General features: G+C 30.0%; 5 protein-coding genes across 5 annotated transcripts; 2 read left to right on the top strand and 3 right to left on the bottom strand.

Moving 5' to 3' along the window:
• Positions 1–2,904: 2,904 nt before the first annotated feature.
• LOC122601466 (protein disulfide-isomerase SCO2-like) lies at positions 2,905–3,273 on the top strand. The gene has a single exon (XM_043774224.1). The coding sequence runs from the start codon at positions 2,905–2,907 to the stop codon at positions 3,271–3,273; it is 369 nt and encodes a 122-aa protein (XP_043630159.1).
• Positions 3,274–4,278: 1,005 nt separating this feature from the next.
• Positions 4,279–5,745, bottom strand: LOC122601465 (GDSL esterase/lipase At5g45960-like). The gene is made up of 4 exons (XM_043774223.1): positions 5,739–5,745; positions 5,087–5,337; positions 4,734–4,992; positions 4,279–4,569 (listed from the first exon to the last, which is right to left on the bottom strand). Exons 1-4 carry the CDS (start codon positions 5,743–5,745, stop codon positions 4,379–4,381), a joined length of 708 nt encoding a protein of 235 aa, XP_043630158.1. The 3' UTR covers positions 4,279–4,378.
• Positions 5,746–5,914: 169 nt separating this feature from the next.
• Positions 5,915–8,174, bottom strand: LOC122601464 (GDSL esterase/lipase At5g45960-like). The gene is made up of 3 exons (XM_043774222.1): positions 7,899–8,174; positions 6,295–6,425; positions 5,915–5,929 (listed from the first exon to the last, which is right to left on the bottom strand). The coding sequence occupies exons 1-3, from the start codon at positions 8,143–8,145 to the stop codon at positions 5,915–5,917; spliced, it is 393 nt and encodes a 130-aa protein (XP_043630157.1). The 5' UTR covers positions 8,146–8,174.
• Positions 8,175–16,879: 8,705 nt separating this feature from the next.
• Positions 16,880–18,424, top strand: LOC122602169 (protein disulfide-isomerase SCO2). The gene is made up of 3 exons (XM_043774890.1): positions 16,880–17,431; positions 17,551–17,677; positions 18,106–18,424. The coding sequence occupies exons 1-3, from the start codon at positions 17,057–17,059 to the stop codon at positions 18,177–18,179; spliced, it is 576 nt and encodes a 191-aa protein (XP_043630825.1). The 5' UTR covers positions 16,880–17,056; the 3' UTR covers positions 18,180–18,424.
• A 936-nt stretch (positions 18,425–19,360) lies between these two features.
• On the bottom strand, positions 19,361–20,829 carry LOC122601463 (pentatricopeptide repeat-containing protein At2g15690, mitochondrial-like). The gene is given in 3 exon segments (XM_043774221.1): positions 19,361–20,090; positions 20,093–20,587; positions 20,799–20,829. Coding segments are annotated over 3 exon segments (1,119 nt in total). The 3' UTR covers positions 19,361–19,497.
• Between the last annotated feature and the right edge of the window lie 106 nt (positions 20,830–20,935).

The raw sequence follows: 20,935 nt of genomic DNA, 5'->3' as shown, positions 1-20,935 counted from the left end.
TTTGAGTAAACTTTTTATTCTTTTTATTTTCAACACAAACCTTTCAATATTTACATTTTTAGCACTAAACTATAATATTTTTTAGTAAACTTTGTATTCTTTTTATTTTCACCAAAATATTTTAACTCTTTACACTTTTAGCACTAAACTTTCATAGTTTTTAATTTTCTTTTATTTTAAGGTACGGGAAAGCGTGTATAGAATAGTATAACTTTTTATTTTATTTTTTATTTTCACCATAATAGTTTCACTCTTTACACTTTTAGAACAAAACTTATATAATTTTTAGTAAACTTTTTAATGTTTTTATTTTCACCACAATATCTTAACTCCTTACACTTTTAACACTAAATTTTTTTACTTTTTGATAATCTTTTATTTTAACTACTATATTTTAACCTTTTACACTTTAGCAACAAACTTTTTAACACATATTAAAAAGAAATGTATAGGAAAACTTATAAAAAATAATAAAGTTTCTATTCATTTTATTTTCACCACAACATTCTAACCTCTTATACTTTTAGCACTAAATTTTTAAAATTTTTGATTTTCTTTTATTTTCACCACAACATTTAAGTCTCTTACACTTTTAGCACTAAACTTTTACGCGAACGACTTTCACTTTCACACAAAACTTTTACAGTTCATTTTTTAACTGACAAATGTCAGTTTTTAATAATTTGAATAATACATGTTTTCTTCAAAAAGTTTATGGAATATTATCTCTTGAATAATACTGTATTTTTTATTAAATCTTTAACAAATGTAATGTCTCTCAGGGCAACACCCGGGTGACATATCTCGTTTATATTGTAATTTCAAACGCCTCTCTTATACTCTTTAATTTTTAATTTATTGTAAAGTGATTATTTTATTTTAATACAGTCAATAAAAAAAAAAGGATGATCGGCTGAATAATATGACCAGTCAGCCACTATGTAAACGGACATGTGTTGGTTGTGCATATAATTTGTAATATTACACAATAAAAAGATTGATTAAATAACATATTAACACTTTTTAACAGTAGTATAAATCACATCTATTATAATAGTTTACAATTTAAACTATCATTCATTATTACATCGAAATCTAACAAAATTGAATAGACTCCCGTGTAAAGTTTCAGCGAAGCGTGACCATATTTTTCTAATTTATACTACTTCTTCTCATTGCATAGAATAGAAAAAGTTTCAGTAATATTTTCTTTCTTTAATCATCAAGAATTTTAACATTAATTGATCATTTAAAGAAGCTTATTTAAACAATATTATTTATGTTATCCACATGTGTATAAGGTGGCTCGACACTTGAATCTTGTCGATGACCACAATTACAAAAATGACGATAGCATAAACCAATCACGTTTGGAGGACACGACATAGAGCGACAATCAATATCAACTTCACATGTTATGAATAGCAAACTCAAAGATGGCGATAGCATAAACCAATCATGTTTCGAGGACACGACATAGAGCGACAATCAATATCAACTTCACATGTTATGAATAGCATACTCAAAGAGTAGAACTGCGTCTTAACTGTTAAAAATTAAAAAAAAATCATTTATAATTTAACATTGCGTTGTATGTAAACATGTAAGTTATAAGGTGATAAATAAATGCATGAGTGTGTATATAGATATACGTGCGTGTTGCTCAATTATGCTAAATAAAAGAACTGACGATTATCAGAAACAAAGATCAAAATGATAATGCACAATGATTTTCCTAACAAAATTTTGTTCATTTCAACCGTTTGAAATGAGAATTATATGCAATTGTTTTTATTTTCTGAATATTTTGGTAGATCACCTCATCACCTATCACGTAATCTTATCTCATGCTTTTTCATCATTAAAGATGTCATTCGATATATTTTCGACGAATTTTTAAAACCGAAGGCGGAGTCTGTCAGGTTGATCACCCCATCACCTATCACCGTCTATGATCGATCACCTGTTATGAAATATTACACTCTATGACATATCACCTTCACCATCTTATCATCGTACCACATGGGCATTTGGCTAGTTTTGAAATATTACACTTTATGACATATTATTTGTATTATTACTCGTATTAGTTTAACATTGTTTTTATATTACACTCTATGACACATTATTTGTATTATTATTAGTTTAACATTGTTTTATGTATACACGAAATTTGAAGGAGTCACTATTATTTTTATCACTAAAAATCCAATAAAAGTCACATTTTCCTCTAGCTTCTCTTTATTTCGATTAATTATTACGAGAGTAAGTATTCGCGCGTTACGAGGGTGAGATGGTGGAGGTGATAGCTAGGTCATAGAGTGTGATAGGACATAGGAGTATGTCATAGAGTATGGTAGTCAAATGTCTTAGCCGTACGGGCTCCGCCCTCGGATTTAAAAATTCGTTGAAAATATATCGAATGACATCTCTAATGAAAGAGCATGAAATTTTAAGAACACCCATAAAAATTTTATAATTTATCGACATACGGTTTTTGAGATGAAAGATTTTGAATGAATTGAAAGAATAAATAATTGGTGGAGGAGAGAGAAAAAAGATGAATGGTTGAGATTTGATAAGAGAGAAAGGATATTATAGTTATTTTAGGTAAATATAGAATAGATAAGAAGGACATTTTTAGGAAATACTTAAAATCAATATTGAAATTTTAAGTTAAATATTGAAAATTTAGAGACTTTTTGCTTTATAATATAATATAGATATTGATATAGATATAGACATTTATTTATTATTACAAACTCACTTCCTACCAAATTTCGGATTCCCCGCAATTTTTTACCCGCTTCATTTCGCTATCCGGATCCACCACCGCCGTTCCTCTCCGCCGTCGTAACCTTCCGCCACACACACACACTTTACAATCCAATCCAATTGAATTGAATGTTTTCTATAAACCCTAATTCTATCTTCACCAAACCCTTATCCACACCATACCTACCACTTCCGGCCACCGTCCTCCGCCTCCATGCTACCTCCGACAACCTTAACTTTCCATCCAATCTCTCCGCCGTATCCAATTCCTCTTCCGCTTCCGGAAACGACTTCGGCGGAGCTCCGACCGCCGTTGACAAAGAAAGATGGTCACGTGACAGAGAGAGTTACTTGACTGACGATGACGATGCTTCGCCGTTACCTATGACGTATCCGAATACTTCCCCGGTTTCGCCTGATGTTATCGATAAACGGTTACGTTGCGATCCTTTGATTGAGGTGTTTGCTTGTTTGTGTTCATTGCTTGTTATTTTATAGATATGTGTGTGTATATATATAGATATAGATATATTGAGTTAGTAGTACTATTTAGGAAATGGGTGTTTTAATAGTTGAAGCAATGCGTAGACGGGTTAGTTAATCGGCTAATGCTATAAATGTAATGAAAAAGATCGAGTTGTTATTGACAAGAATGCATGAAAGTATATGTTTGTTGATTATCCTTGCTGCCTGTGATGTTTGGTTATTACGGTAATGAATGTACGTTGGCTGGTTGGTTATCTCGATGGAACCAACGCCAATGGTTAGAACGGTACAGTCCAACGTTTTCTTGTTTTAGAATTTAGAATGTGTAGCACTTTGTAAAGTTTAGAGTTTAGGAGTATTTCTTATGATTTTGCGTGAATCAGTATTATATATATATATGCATTCCAAAGTTGGTGTAGCTTGCTTAAAATAACTTAGAAACCTAGAGTTGAATTGCACACTTGTGATGAATAGATGATATTAGTCATATTACCATGAGTGTCTGGTAGGTGGATGGAAAGTGGTTTGTATCTAGACTTTAGAGGTTGTTTGGGGTTGCATATTCTAAAGATGTTTATTTTTGAATGTGCATGTAGAATTAGAATCTTAAATTGGTTCTCAAAAAATGTTTCTTTCAGTACAAAATATGCAAAAAACATCATAAGTACTTGACAGTACGCAATCTTTCGATCACTCCTTAGCTAGTAGTTTGGTCGTCCCTTGGTGATGGTTGCATTGGACTTCCATAAGTTTTTGGCATTTGAAGAACACAAAGCTTGACAAAATTAAGAATATCATCTTTTCCTAATGTTAAATTTGTTTAGTGTTGAAGCACTCTATTTGAAAGTTAGTGTGAAACTTCAGTTTGTTGTTATTTGACTATCACTTGATTAGAAGGGTGGATAATATTGGTCAGCTACTGATTTGTGCAATTTTTATGTGGGATTGTAAGGCAGTAGTAAATTTCTTTTTGCTATCACAAGTAATCTTAGTAAATTTCTTTAATACATATGAGCAAGTATGCTTCAATTTTAAATATTTACATCACACTAGCGGGAACAGAAAATACAACCAATGGAAAGACATAAGTGAACAACATATGTGATTGAGATGAGATTCATAATATATTCTCTAACAAATGGGACTGTAAGGAATCGAAGATAATGCGGTAAGCCTTTTCAGTTGGATGAAATGAATCCCAGAAAATGTACTTTGAGACATCATCGCATATCAGAGAGTTGGAGTTGCAGAAGAAGCCTGCTTCGATTAACCCAGTTCCACAACAACCCTTGTGTACTTCTTCGAATCCTATTACAACAATCACAAAGAGATATGAACAAGCGTTGGGGCAATGGACACAGGTATTTAGTAAATCTTTACTATCCATTATTATTATTATATGTGCTTTGATCAATCATTTTTTTCTTATCTAAAAAGGGTAAGATAAGAGAGGTAGTGTTTGATGGATGTACCATATGATGTCTTTTGCTCAACCATGTCTAAAATAGGTGTGTATATATCCAGATACATGATCTTTATGTCTGGTCTTCTAAGGCCATCAAGATTATCTTGTAACATTTGATTGAACATCTTTGATATAGCATTAAGATTTTCAATACATTCGCGGTTTAAGATGGGATGCTTCGAGTGAAGAGTAATCATGGCAGGGAGGCATCCGATTGGTGGTACACCCACCAATCCTATCTTTTTCGCACCCTCGTCCATCAATTCCTGATAAGCATTATTGCATTTGATCGGTTAAGGATGATAATTCCAATTAAGAAAGAAACATGTCGATCTTCAGAGATCTTTAAAGAAAACTCACTTGTATGAATTGTTGAATGTTCTGCCACATGAACTGTTGAAATCCGGAAATGTTAGGATAAGTCAACTGGCGAACAGGTATGGGTCCGTAGTAGTTTAAGGTGAAATCGTTGGTACCAGAGCTAATAAGGTACGATGCATTCGTAATCAAATCATTCGTCTTTTCTTTTCCTATTGCCACATCAAGTTTTTGCTTATAGTCTTTGAACAAGTCTAGTTGCTGCAAGAATGTAAGTGCACCCTGCAAAGGAGCTCATAAAAAACAGGTTACATTGAAGCACAAGAGAAATATATAATCATCGTATTTTTGGAAGCTGTTATTTTTAACGAATTTCTAACGTATGTATATTAGTCAAAGACTTGGTAAATATGTCGTGTAAGAATTCGTTATTAATCTAGTTGTTAATTATAACTGTAAAATGTATGAGTATATGTCTTGTAAGACATATTATTTGTTATTTTCATAAATAAAATTAAATTATATATATATAGATTAAAATAAATCAAATGAGTTAATTGTAATGAAAAGTTTGACTAAATATAAAAAATAAGTATTAATTAAAAAAAAATGATTAATCCTCTTATAAAAATATGATCATGACATATAACACAATCAAAGAATGAGATTAAAAGAAAGATTTAATGGGTTATACTTGGCATGAAGTTGATTGATGCTTTAAGAGGATTATTAGGAGGATGAATTAAGAGAATCTATCATTGTCCTTTTTATAATATTACAGATATATGATGAGTAAGTTGTAAAAATAAAAATTTGATTAAATATTAAAAAGTAACCAATTTCAAAACGATACGTAATACTCCGTATTCATTAATGCCCATCAACCTGATCAAGTTAGAAGCTGAAATTAGCAAAGGAGACTATATTAATAGTTAGCATAGACAACACGTTCACTTAAAGCATCCATTTCTATATATATTTATTAATGTCAGGATCATCATGCATATAAATCGAGTTGCTTTAAGTCATGTTTAGATAAATTTGGATGAATGATTGAATTACAAAACACACGCAATCATACATTTCTTGAGCATGTTGGAGATTGAACTATTCTTCTAATCGAAAGACCAAATTAAGACGGATAATAAAGAAAAGATTACCGTAAAATGACAAGTAAATGCATCATAACCATTAGCAGAAGAGGCAAAACTAACACCAGTAATTAAGACGGATAATAAAGAAAAGATTACCGTAAAATGACAAGTAAATGCATCATAACCATTAGCAGAAGAGGCAAAACTAACACCAGTCATGAGATCTACAATGGTTAAGTTTGGATCCAAGTAAGGTGGCAAATTCTCTTTCATCCCCATAAATTCACCTGAAACATATATGACATACAAATGCGAGCTTATTATACAAATATTCATGATAATTACCCATTAATTAATTTGAAGAAAGCTAAATAATATGACTCTTTACAACACACAGATAGAGTTTTTCCTATGTATATTCTTGTACTTGATACTTGAAAATAGATCAATCTACCAACAAGTGTTACAAGTAATATGCATATGTTGATATGCATATTTCGAGTCTCACTTCCTATATTTATAGGGTATATTAATAGGGTTTTTTTAGTCTCTTTAGTTCCATTTCAGCTATTCGTTTAACTTTAATTATAGTAAGAGTAGTATAGCATGTTGTTTTTAAAAAAAAACAAAGAAATTTTTTTTTATAGAGATCCTGAAGTCATAATGAACATATGCTCAAGATGTTGTCAAACTAGAGGACTAAAAAAAGTTTCAAAATTCTTTAAGTTGTACAAACTTTTATGTCAACTTTTATCAACTTGTGCTTTTTTTTATCAGTCGAAAAAGAATATTTATTAAAATTAATGAGGATCACTAGCAAGGTATCGATGATCAAGATACAAAATCTAAAAATATATACACAATCTAAATTCATCTTGAAATTTTAACTGCTAAAGTTGTAAGGGTTGAAAAACTTATATTGTTTAGTCGTTTACGACTTCATGAACGAAAACCAAACCATCAGTTTTCATTTCGTCATGTTTTTGTTGCAATTCGTATAAATTCCAAATAATAATAACTTAAAGGTGGAGATCACTTGAGTAACAACGGGGCCACGATCCAATGAAAATATAAGATTTTTACGTTTAAGGACCATAGGTGTTGAAAGTTGGAAAACTATTTTGTGACTTGGTTAAATATAACCAGACTTGGAATTGGGCCTGAGCGAGGTGGACAACTACACAACGCGCAAATTGTTATCGATACAAAATTATACAAGAGAAATATAATAAATTAAAAGTTACTTCTCCAAATAATCTACTGGTAAAAGCTTACATCATTGGTAGTTACTTATTTTTTAAAGACCGGTTTAAACCGACCAGTATAATTCGTACCCGATGTATTAGCCGATTTAGTTAGGCCTGGGCTATTAGTTAAACGGGCTATAAGTTAAACAGTCTAGGTTTTTCGGATTTTTCATTGTTTGTTATAAAATTATTTAAATATTATTTTTATTATGATTTGTATACTTAATGTTGTATTGGGTTGTTTGTGAATTTTATTTCTTAATGATTTTAGCTGTTTTACAAGTGACTCTTTAATATAATACCACATTTATATAGTTGAAAAAGCTCAATGTGCAACTGAAACTAGACCAAACAAAGTTCATAAAAACGTTATTGGTGTAACTATATACAAAGATAAAAATATGTCAAAATTTCCTTCAAACCTCAAAGAAAACACCAAGAGATATATCCCGAGTAACGCCTAACTAACTTATGGAAAGATAAGTAAAATAAAAAAAAAAACTTCATATATACCAATAAAATCAGTGACAAGTCTACCATTGCTGAACCTTCCAGTTGCGACGTGATCATGAAAATCTTTGCCGTATGGTGGATAGTTTCCTCTTGCGATAGTGGGAAGGTAGTTGTTGTTTCCGGGATCAACCGTAGAATCTCCAAATACAAATACAGCCGAGACTTTGCTCTCACGGGCATAGGAATGTTGCAATGATAATAGAATAACGATTGCTAGAGGCAAATGAAGAGAGATTTTAGTAACCATGTTTAGAGTTATTGATTTTTATAATACATTCTATAATGTATATCTAGAGTGATTATTATTATTATTATCGTTTGTTTTAATGTTATTTATATTTGAAGTATAAGGTTTATGGTATCATTGATATGTCATTCGAATAAACGTCTAATGTTTGCTTGTGCATTCTAAATTGCCGTTTAAAGAGATGTTAATTGAACTTAATGGTAAATAATTTGAAATTGACACTTTACTTGTTTTGTATAAATGATCAAACTTTTATTATTTTGAAAAAGATTATTAGAATATGTAAAAGCTATAAAAACTATAGAGTAAATTTCATATTTCTCCTCCCTAAACCATACAAATATCATATATATCCAATTTAGAAACAAAATATCATATTTCACTTCCATAAATATTAAAATATCATGTATGTCCAACTTAAAAGAATAATATCATGTATGTCCAACTTAAAAGAATAATATCATATTTCCCCTCTTTGAATATGAAATTATCATTTGTATCCAATTGAAAATTAACTGTAATTAAATTTAAATATCTAGAACAATTAAATATTACTTTAAAATATGTTTATAATCATATTTTTTTCAAGTAAAATGCCAACCTATGTATTAATGCAATTAAAAAAACTTGCATTCACAGTAAAATACATAAACGATATAAATCTTTTTTTTTTGTGTTGATAGGCCAGCATGCAAAAAATTGACATATGATCGATACTTGCATGTTTTTTTAGACGTCCGTGCAAATTTGTTTATATAGGTTGAAAGTTGAAACTAATATTTTATGCATATTAGATTTTTTTACTGATCTGAATGCATTATGATTTGATTGTGGTTGCTCATTTGCATAGATGGTACCAACATATAGTTGAAAAATGAATGTAATAATTCCTAATGGATTAAAAATAAATAACAATTGTTATAAAAAATTTATATACAAGATTGATAAATTGGGTATATATGATATTTATATGACTTAAGGAAGGAAATATGATATTAGTTATTTAAATTGGATATATATGATATTTGTATAGTTTAGGGAAGGGAAATTTGAAATTCTCTCAAAACTATATATACTAAGAATTGGATAAGAAGACACCGACCTTAATATATGACAAAATAGTCTTCAGTCTCGACAGATTGATGGGTGGATTTAGAACATATATATGTCTTGTATATTTTCGTTTCAATATGTTTTGAAATTTTATAATAAATTACAGAACTTCGCAATTGATAACATAAAAACACTTATATCATAACATGTTTAAAAGTATTTAATATCAAAATATAATGATGAAAAAAATATTACTCTATCTGTTATTCAATTAAAAAGAAAAATCAAACAAATATAAACAATGAATAATATAAAGAAAAACTTTGGTAATATATATATATATATATATATATACGAGAGTAAGTATCCGCGCGTTGCGGCGGTGAGATGGTGGGGTTGATAGGTCATAGAGTGTGATAGCCAAATACCTTAGCCGTACGGGCTCCGCCCTCGGATTTAAAAATTCGTCGAAAGTATATTGAATGACATCTCTAATGAAAGAACATGAAATTTTAAGAACACCCATATAATTTTTAGAGTAAATTACATTTTTCGTCCCTGAAGTTGGCACATTTTTCACTTTTCATCCCTAAAGTTTAAAAATTACAATTTTGACCTTAAACTTGGCTAATTTTTTCAATAATCGTCATTTGGTCATACGGTGTTAAAAAATGGCCGTTAACGAGCGCTCATGCCAAACACGTGAGGGTAAAGTGGTCATTTCATCTTAACAACATCCTAATATACCAAGTTAATCATAATTTTCGTCCCTCATAGTATTCATACCTTTCATTTTCAATCCTTTGCATCTTCTTCCTTATCCCAATCATATAAACACTTGATTCCCAAATCCAACTATCCAACTATATCTATATCAACAAGTTCTCTATATACATATACATATTTATTCATAATGTTGATAAACTTAATATCCATATTCACTCAACTCCGACAACCACCACCCAACCGGCCATTTCCAAGTTCATAGATCTTGAGTATCAAATGATAAACATCACCACCAAAGAATCACATCAGCCTTCCATTTATAGATCTTTATAATATATAAACACTTTTCCAAACCCATCTTAAGTCTTCACAAATCTATACAAAATAAATATAGATCTTGAAACAAAATAAAACAAAAACACTTTAATTTCCGGCGAAGAAGCTGTCAGAGAAGGAACCGGAGTCTTGACCGATACCGACAACGTAAACTACGAGATTCAGTCCCTGTCTTTTTTAGGGTATAAATCGGTTTTGTAATTGATATTATTATTATTATTTTATTATTATTATTATTATTGGGATATTACTTTAGAAGTTGCTTGATGAAATTATCTTTGTTGCTTCAGTAGCTCTCATCATGCTTTTATATAGTAAAGATTTGATTATATTCGTAAAAAATAGATTCGCCCGGATCCCACGAGTGAATCGAAAGGATTTGTTTGAATATGTCTTTGTCTTATGCTGCTACCATCAATTGGAAGCTTATTAAGTTATTATAGATACATGATGATTAGTTGTATTTGGTTGTGCAAAATCTGAAAATAAGTGGATTTGTATGTATATCGTTATTATAATGATGGTTGATATGGGTGAATTTTTGGTTTAATTTTGGTTTAGATCCAGGTGAAATATTTTAGTTTAGATTTAGTTTAGATTTGAATTTTATTAGTTATTCTGAATATGGCTAATAAATGGATCTTAATTGTATTTGGTTGTGTAAAATCTAAGAAGACATGATGGTCGTACTATTTTCCGGCGAGAATAGGTGGTGGTGGTGCGGTGGTGGGTCAGAATGGTGGTGGCCGGATGTTTGAGAGGGAAGAAGGGGTGTTTGAGAAGAAGAAGAAGGATGTGTAAAGACGAAAATACCCTCACATGTTTGTCACATGTGAGCATTAACGGACTGAAACTCAAGGCGTTAGGCCAAAAGACAATTATTGGAAAAATTGGTCAAGTTTAAGGTCAAAATTGTAATTTTTAAACTTTTAAGGATGAAAAGTGAAAAACGTGTCAACTTTAAGGACGAAAAATGTAATTTACTCTAATTTTTATAATTTATTGATGTACGGTTTTTGAGATAAAAGATTTTGAATAAATTGGAAGAATAAATGATTTATGGGGAAGAGAGAAAAAAAATGATTGGTTGAGATTTGAGGAGAGAGAAAAGGTATTATGTAGATATAGAATTGATATATGGACATTTTGGGAAAGTAAATGTTGAAACTTAAAATGTAGACAAGGGAGATTTGCTTTATAATATAGTATAGATATATTATTATACGTGTGTAAAAATTTACATTTAATCAAACAGTATATATGTGTATCTAAAAAACATCAAGTATAATTATAAAGAATAACTTGAACTTTTAACTAAAAGCAAATGTTAAATCAAAATCACATAAAGAATTAAAAAATCAACTTTCTTTATACTACATAAGCAAATCATATCGATAAATAAATTATCATTTTGAAAAAAACCTTATACGATTATACATGAAAAAATGTTTTTTTAAACCGATATAATAAAATTAATATCAAAAATTTGCAACACAATCAAATGTATATAAGAATAAACTTTACCTGAATTATAACCATAATCGTTTTTTAGCCAGTTTTACTTTTCATAATTTATAGTTATTTGTACGAAAAAATGATTAGAATATTTAAATATTAGATAATTACTATTTGCAAATTTTCTATATATTAAAAGAATGAATTTGTTTTGGTAGATTTATACAAAAATAATATTGATAGTAAGATTACGAATATAAAAAAAATAAAGCAATTAATCGATAGAAAAAATAATTTTAGTGATAATAAATGTAATAGATTGGATTTTGGATAATTTGTTAATAACAAGGTTTTTTTGAAAAAAGATAAAAATGAAAATAGAAAAAAAAATTGACTTTAATTGCAATTTACTCCTTTAAGTTTTAAATTAACACCCTTTACTTTAATTTCAATTTTATTTTTATTAACTTCTTAAATTAATTATTTTATTAATTTCTTCTCTAAAATACATACACATCACTTATTTTTATTTATTTCTTAGAAAAAATTGTGAGACATACCATTTTCCACATAATGATAATTACACTTTAGGATGCAATGTGTGTCTATTATGAAAAAAAATATTGATATTATGTATTTGAAAAAAAAACAAAGTCCAATTAACAAGTTTTGTTATCCATATAATATCGTCCATCTAGTTTCTTATGAAACATTATAATATCTAATTAATATTAAATTTTGTTCATATAGCTTTATATTTTCTTATTTATTTTCATTTTAAAGTAAAAAATGTGACTTAAATGTATCTCGTGTATTAATACGAGATATGATCTAGTACATGACAAAATAATAACAAAATAATAATATAAAACTTTACGGATATTCTTTATAGCAAATTAATTAATTAGTTGTTTCGAATTTATAATATATATATATATATCTTTAAGATGGATGCACAAAACAAAAGCACATGAGTTTTTTGATTTTGACAAATCAATGTGTTGTTAAATACTTAAATAATGATAATTACTTATATACTATGTTAGTTTATGAAATTTTAATGCATCAAAATGTAGTTTTAAGTGTTGTCATCGTTTTCTTACTTTAAGGATGTTTTTATTTGATTGTCTCATATATGTATATATATATATATATATATGAGAGCCTTATTTTGAGAACCCATTTTTTGTAAAAACCTTGAGAACTCTTAAATTATAGACTGGATTACATGTTTTTTCTGTTCATTCACATGTGGAACGTTATAAAAATACATGTTGTAGAAGAAATTTTTTTTCAAAACCTTATATATATCCATTTATTAACATGTGAACGAAAACGTGAACATATTTATTTACAAGTTCACAAAAGACTATTTTGAAAGTTTTTTAAAAATTTTTTTTCTACAACATACTTTTTTATATCAATTCACATGTGAATGAACAAAAAAACATGTGAACAAATATATTATTTAAGAGTTCTCATAATCTCCCAATAATAATAAAAGAGGACCTTAAAATCATTTTTGAAAAAATCACAACCATTAGATGAAAAGCAAAATTGAATTTTAACCTTTGGATTATATTGCTTACATTATCTACCATATTTAGATTAATATACTAAATTATTAATATGCTAAATTAGTAAATACTAAATTATATTACATATTTACGTTTAATGATATTTAATGCATGTATGTATTGATGGCTAACTCCAAAGACATTATTGGCTGAATTTTTAGTTAATTGGCTATTTATTACTAAATTGAAAGTATTTAAAAACCTAATACCCGACATATGAAAAAACCATACTTTTAAATTTAACACACAAAAACTGTAAAGTTTTTTTTTTCACATCAATACATTGCCACGAATGATATATTACCAAATTTGAAGCATTTTTGGCCACTTTATAAACAAATATCTTTTGCAATGCATATAAATATGTATTAATATTCAGAAGAATATCGTAATCCACATATTAAGTTCTGATAAATAACTCGTCATAATCATATGGCAATTTGAGGATAAAACTACCACATGGATAGTTACCTACTTGGTAGTATATGAACCATAATATATGAGAGAAAGTACTTGCAAGTTACCGCGATATGATGATGAGGGTAATAGGTCATAGAGTGTAATAGGACATAGGAGGTTATATGTCATAGAGTGTGATAGTCAAATGCCTTAGTCGTACGGGCTCCGCCCTCAGAAAAATTCGTCGAAAGTATATCGAACGACATATCTAATAAAAGAATTTTAAGAACACCCATATAAATTTTATAAACTATCGATGCACGGTTTTTGAGATCAAAGATTTTGAATGAATTAGATGAATAAAATGATTTTTGGAGAAGAGAGAAATGAGTGGTTGAGATATATATAGATATATTGTACATTATGCATTAATAGTAGTACATTGTTGAAAAGTTGACAAATTTTGTAGGGAACAAATAATTTATAATGTAATAGAGATAGAGATAGTAGAGATAAACCAATATTAATACAGTTAGTAATTAAAATGAATTAAGATAAACATAAACGAAAGAATCGTCAAAACAATACAAATAAATAGTTAGTAATTGGGTGGTAGAGTCTTTGGCCTATTGTGGAGAAAACCAAGTTTTCAAACTTTGACAATGGTGTTTATTTGGTGTATTTAAATAGTTAAATGATAGTTTAGAATTTATTTTTTTAAAAAAAGAGTTAGTAATTATTAATGATGGTGGTTTAGATATAGGTAGTCCTTGTATGAGGGTTTAATTTTGACATACTCAGGTTAGGGAGCAAGGTTTACCTCTACAAAACATTTTTGAATAATAATATCATTAAATCTCAATATGTTTGATTTATAATTATTAATAATATTATGATAAAAACTTAATGTTTTTATCCCGCGTATTACGCGTGAAAATAATCTAGTTCTTACAAAAAAAATGGTTCTCAAAATAAGGAAACTATGTAAGGCTGTTAGGTACCTAAGCTTAGGCGTGGAACACTTACATATTGTTTTTATAATCCATAAAATTCATGGGGCCCAATCATTTATTCATTAATCAAGAAATATTAAATATTTGTATGTGAGGGGTTCCACACCTAAGCTTAGATGCCAAACAACCTTATATTCACTTTTCCATATATATGTATATATATATATATATATATATTAACACTCCAGTGAGAACAGTCTTAAAATAAGAACGGTGAGAACACTTAAAAAACATCATTTTGATACATTAAAAGTCCATAAAACTAACATAGTGCTTAACTAATTATCATTATTTAAGTGTATAACAACACATTGGCCTGTCAAAATCAAGAAAATCATGTTTTTTTTTTTGTGCATCCATCTTGGATGCATATTCTTCAAAATAATGCATCCACCAAAAAACGTGAATTTTTTGATTTTGACGGATCAATGTGTTATTAAACACTTAAATAATGATAATTAGTTAAGCACTATGTTAGTTTTATGGACTTTCAATGCATCAAAATGATGTTTTTTAAGTGTTCTCACCGTTCTTATTTTAAAACTGTTCTTATTTGATTGTCCCCATATATATATATATATATATATAAGAGTCTTATTTTGATAACCCATTTTTTTGTAAGAACCTTGAGAATTCTTAAATTATGTATTGGATCACATATTTTTTTTGTTCATTCACATGTGAAACGTTATAAAAATACATGTTGTAGAAGAAAGTTTTTTTCAAAACCTTATATATACCATTTGTTAACATGTGAATGAAAACGTGAACATATTCATTCACATGTTCACAAAATGCTATTTTGAAGGTTTTTTAAAAAAGTTTATTCAACAACATACTTTTTTATATCATTTTATATGTGAATAAATAAAAAAATCCTGTGAATAAATATATTATTTAGGAGTTCTCATAGTTTTTACAAATAAAATGGTTCTCACAATAAGAAAATATATATATATATATATGTATGTATAATTTTCAAATTTTTGTGGTAGTGTGAAATATGCGAAAGCGTGAAATTGAGTTTGCTCCTCCTCTAAACCTACCATGTGCTTTAAATTTTTAATCTAAATAACTCCATTTTTCAATAAATTTAACTAAATAATCATTTTTCTATTAAAAATTTTACTTAAAAGTCTAAACCTAACAATAACCTTGTATTTCCCAAACAAATGACAGTAACCTATTTTTTAAAAGTAAATAATAAAATTTCAGAGTTAGTTTTCCGTTTTTAATTTCTACTTTTCAATTTGTTATTTTTATTGCCTATTTTTTTATCTTATAACATTGATGTTATTAAATATGATATTTTAACTTTATTGTAAATAATATAATTTCAGAGTTAGTTTTCCGTTTTTAATTTCTACTTTTCAATTTGTTATTTTTATTGCCTATTTTTTTATTTTATAACATTGATGTTATTAAATATGATATTTTAACTTTACTTTTCAATAATCATTGGAGAAATTACGTTAAACAAGATATTACTATACACGAATGATTTGTATTTTGTCGCTATACACAAATTACGTTGTATGTATTCTACTTTTCTCTAACTTTAATATAACAGATAGTATTTGGCTGAAAGATATGCTTACTAAACTCTTCACGTTATTTTTGCTATTTACTTGTTTGGTTGGAGGTTTTATGTAAACCGTCTCTACTTACAGAGACAAGACTATATATTTCTTAACAACTCTACAATAATTCGGTTGTTGTTAGCATTATTATTACTTTAACATTGTTCATATATATACATATATATACACGAAACTTAAAGGAGTCACTATCTATATTATCTAATAAAACAAACCATCTCTTTTTTCTTAAACTTTCTGCCTTTGAAAAACAAAAAATATCATTATTCTTTATTTACTAATTTAAACATCTCTATATAATATATATTTATAATACATTTAATGAAATAAGTTACATCATAGATCCCACAGTATTTAAAATAATTACAATACCACCTTTAACATCAATTACTTTTACATTAACCAATATCGTCGCCATCACCGTCCTCACTGCCGCCCCCACCACAATCACCACCAACACCTCCGCCATTACTACCCATCGTTGATGATTGCGTGGACATTGTAGTTATTTTTAATTTTTTATCACTAAAAAAATCCCATAAAAAGTCACATTTTCCTCTGGCTTCTCTTTATTTCGATTAAGTATTATATTTATTTATTATTACAAACTCCACATTTCCTGCCAAATTTTCGGATTCCCCACAATTTTTTACCCGCTTCATTTCGCTATCCGGATCCACCATCGCCGTTCATATCCGCCGTCGTAACCTTCCGCCACACACACACACTTTACAATCCAATCCAATTGAATTGAATGTTTTCTATAAACCCTAATTCTATCTTCACCAAACCCTTATCCACACCATACCTACCACTTCCGGCCACCGTCCTCCGCCTCCGTGCTACCTCCGACAACCTTATCTTTCCAACCAATCTATCCGCCGTAGCCAATTCCTCTTCCGCTTCCGGAAACGACTTCGCCGTTGACAAAAACCGTAACCGGAATTTAGGTAATGAGTATAATAACGGAAATGTTAAGGTAAATGCAAAAGAGAGATGGTCACGTGACAGAGAGAGTTACTTGACTGACGATGACGATGCTTTGCCGTTACCTATGACGTATCCGGATACTTGCCCGGTTTCGCCCGATGTTATCGATAAACGGTTACGTTGCGATCCTTTGATTGAGGTGTTTGCTTGTTTGTGTTCATTGCTTGTTATATATATAATTGGAATTGTTATATTAAGTTATTATTTTTGGTATATGATATTGTTGGTAGGCTACTGATCTGTGCAATTTTTATGTAGGATTGTAAGCCAATAGTTTATGAATGGACTGGAAAATGCCGTAGTTGCCAGGGATCAGGATTCGTCAGTTATTATAACAAAAGGGGAAAAGAAGTTGCCTGCAAATGCATACCATGCCAGGGAATAGGTATAATGTTGTTGATGTTGTGTTTAATTTATCCCATGAGTAGTTTTCGTATTGTTCTATAATCAAAGCTTGTGCCCTTGTGAAGTCGCTAATTGTTTCCTACAACAAGCAGGTAACAATTCTATTAGTCTCCTGAACTAGGCTTAGAACAATTTAGAAACAATATTTACCAAAAAAGAACTCTTTTTTTCGTGAATAGAAGTTCTGGAATGAAATAGTTAGTTCTGTAACCTTAATTTACAGAGTGTCACGAGTTCATTTTTGGTCTTATTCAGCTGTTAGCTCTTGATGCTGATCACTGTAATCCATTTTGACTTTCTATTTTGCTATATCATAAAGACAATTAGGAAAAAGGAAACACAAGTGATATCATTTAGTATGACCAAATATTTGAATGAAATATCTCACCTTCAGTTATCCTTTTTCAGGTTATGTCCAGAAGATTACAGCACGCACAGACATGAATCTTATGGAGGATCTGGATAATGGAAAACCACCTTGACTCAAAGCTTGCATCCTATTGTGTTTGGGTTTTGGTGAGCTTACTGTTTCTTCATTAATCCACGGCTTATTGTTCTAATTTTCGAGCAACCATATATTTTGTTAAACTTGAACAAGAAAAGACTGGTGATTTCAGATCGTAGAAAACCCAGTTACAGAAAATGTTGGGATAGAATCAGGACATGTATTTATTTTAACATTATGAAAAAAATAAAGGTTAATATATAGATTTTTGATCGTTCTTTATTTTATGTATGTGCTAAAGCTTGGTGAGGGTTGTAAGTTCAGCTGTGACCTTTGCTGCTGACTTGACAACGATCAACTTGGGTACTAACATGTTGATTTTTGGAAGTGTAGATATCAAAACGTTGATTTCAAAATTATGTATTTGAAAAATGAAATTTCTAGAGACAGTGCATTTTTTCCTTTCATTTTTATATATGCAAAAAGATCAAACCCAGGTTACTGGTCCTTATGGGCCTAGTTGTGACTTAAAATGCCCAGCCCATCTTATATAGGTTTTGAACCCATTTTATACTTGGGCTGGTATGTTGTACCAAATATACCAGACTACCACATTAGTTTCATTACTTATATATGTTTTCACATCTATTAGTGATACAACAAGTCCCAGGTTCGAAACTCTGCAGGTAAACACCTTGAGGTAAGGAAAGTTTTGATATGGTCACGGGGATATTCGGGTTAGGCAGCTTACACTTGAGTCAAGAATTTGTCTTTTCTCAGTAACCTAAAGAGGGAAAACCTTTCTCCATCACCTGAAAATGTAACTGAGAGCCATCCATCTTTTTCCTTCTAAAAGAAATTTATTAACTGAACAAAATAAAATCGACTAAACTATAGTCATATAGATCAAATAACATATTACTATAACGTGATTTAAAAAAAAAGTTAATCTGGTGCTTTAAATCGTTTTAGCCAACAAAAAGAACAACTCTGATAGAATTCAACTTTGTATATTGATTTCATATTACCATAGCTTTGACCAAAAGTGACAAAATGGCGAAATCAGCAAGTTCGTTTTGGGTCGAAACAGACAATCTGTATTATTGTAGTAACAATCTGATTAGGGATTTATAGGTTACATATGCACCAAAAATACAGTTTAAGCATAACCCATTCCTGGCATGAAAATGATTGAAATATGGCAATGCATTCAAATTATACTTAAAAAAGCCCCAAAACATCATTAGGCACATCTTTGTCACCAGAATAATGATCTTTACATATATAAATGTCAGCAAACATTCTTAGATTTCCCAGAACATGTCAAAGAAAAAGTAAAGAAAACAATTCCAGTTTCAGTAATAACCTCCACAAGAACATTTTCCATCTTTGAAATGATGAAACCTTTTAATGTCTCTAAGGATCAGTTCCGGACCCACAATCTTTGACATAATACTGACAGCATTATGACAATCACCACAAATACGTAGGTTCTTAAAGATCCTTAAAGGTGTCCTTGCAGGTGTAGAAATCAGTCCATATGCAATTGCCAAACGTTCACTATGATAAAGCAAAGCCTGCTCTTTAGCTTCTTGATCGATATCATGATAAACATATTTAGTATCCGGGACATAGCTTTGCTCTTTATTCGCAGCTCTAAACTTCTCTTCGTCTTTGTAAAGCGTAGGGTTTCTAAACTCACCCACCTTGTTCTTACTCTCGAGCATACTAATAGCAGTAAACTTCTTAGGAACTGGTGTCGGGATTTTCTTGGGGTCCACTTTCAAAGGATCAAAACCAATCAACATCTCCTCCGCCCTGTCCTCAAGATCAATAGCTCCATGAATTCGAGCATAGTTCATCAAACCCTCCCATATTTCTATTGTGGGTTCAAATGGAAGTTTCTCAACGTACTCCAACGCCTGAACCAAATGTCCCGGTTTCCCAAAACCCCCAAATAGTGTTCCATCTTTGGAACAATCCCATACTCGTTCTTCATAGCATCAAAATGTATAAACCCTTCTTCAACAGCATCAGCAGCAGCACACGCCTCCAGAACAGCAACAAACGTTTCTTCATTCGGGCGTAACCAAAGTTTCCTCATTTTCTCATACATTTCCAACCCGTCGTCACCTAACCCATTTTTGGCATACCCATTAATAACCAAATGCCAAGAATCCATATTCTTATCATTCATATGATCAAAAACCCGACGCGCATCAACCATGCTTCCACATTTGCAATACATATCAATAACTTGATGAACTAACCCAACATCACCTCTATAACTAGACCTCAAAAAGTAATCATGCACTTTCTTAGCCACTTCAAGTTTCTCAAGTTTCCCACATAACCCAAATAAAAGACTAAAACAATCCGCATTAGCAACCTTGCCTTTTCGCAATAACTCAGATAACTTCTTTAAGTTTTCCCTCTTTGCATACACTCAATAAACTCTGACAGTGAATGGGTTTTTGTGGGTAGAAATTTTGGTGTGGTGGGTAATTTTGTGGGGGATGACTATGCATGTGGGTAGGGTTGTTTGTGTAAAAGTTTTGCTTATTTGGGGCAGTAAATGTGGAAAGTGGTTTTTCGTTGAAGATGTAAACATGAGAGTGTAAACATGTATATACCTTAAGTGATGAAAATGTGAGACTGGCTCTGCGAATGGTCATCAGAGACGCCATTGTTTTGGGTTTTGAGTTTATCAGTGTAATCATAGAAAACCGTGTTTATTTCAAGATAATACTAGTACACTTTCAGACCGGGCCGGGTTAGACTTCAGAGTTCAGA

Source organism: Erigeron canadensis, chromosome 5 (assembly GCF_010389155.1).
Source record: "Erigeron canadensis isolate Cc75 chromosome 5, C_canadensis_v1, whole genome shotgun sequence".
Lineage (NCBI taxonomy): Eukaryota > Viridiplantae > Streptophyta > Magnoliopsida > Asterales > Asteraceae > Erigeron > Erigeron canadensis.
Note: the sequence above shows the minus strand (reverse complement) of the source record. Positions and strands in the feature narration are given on the sequence as shown.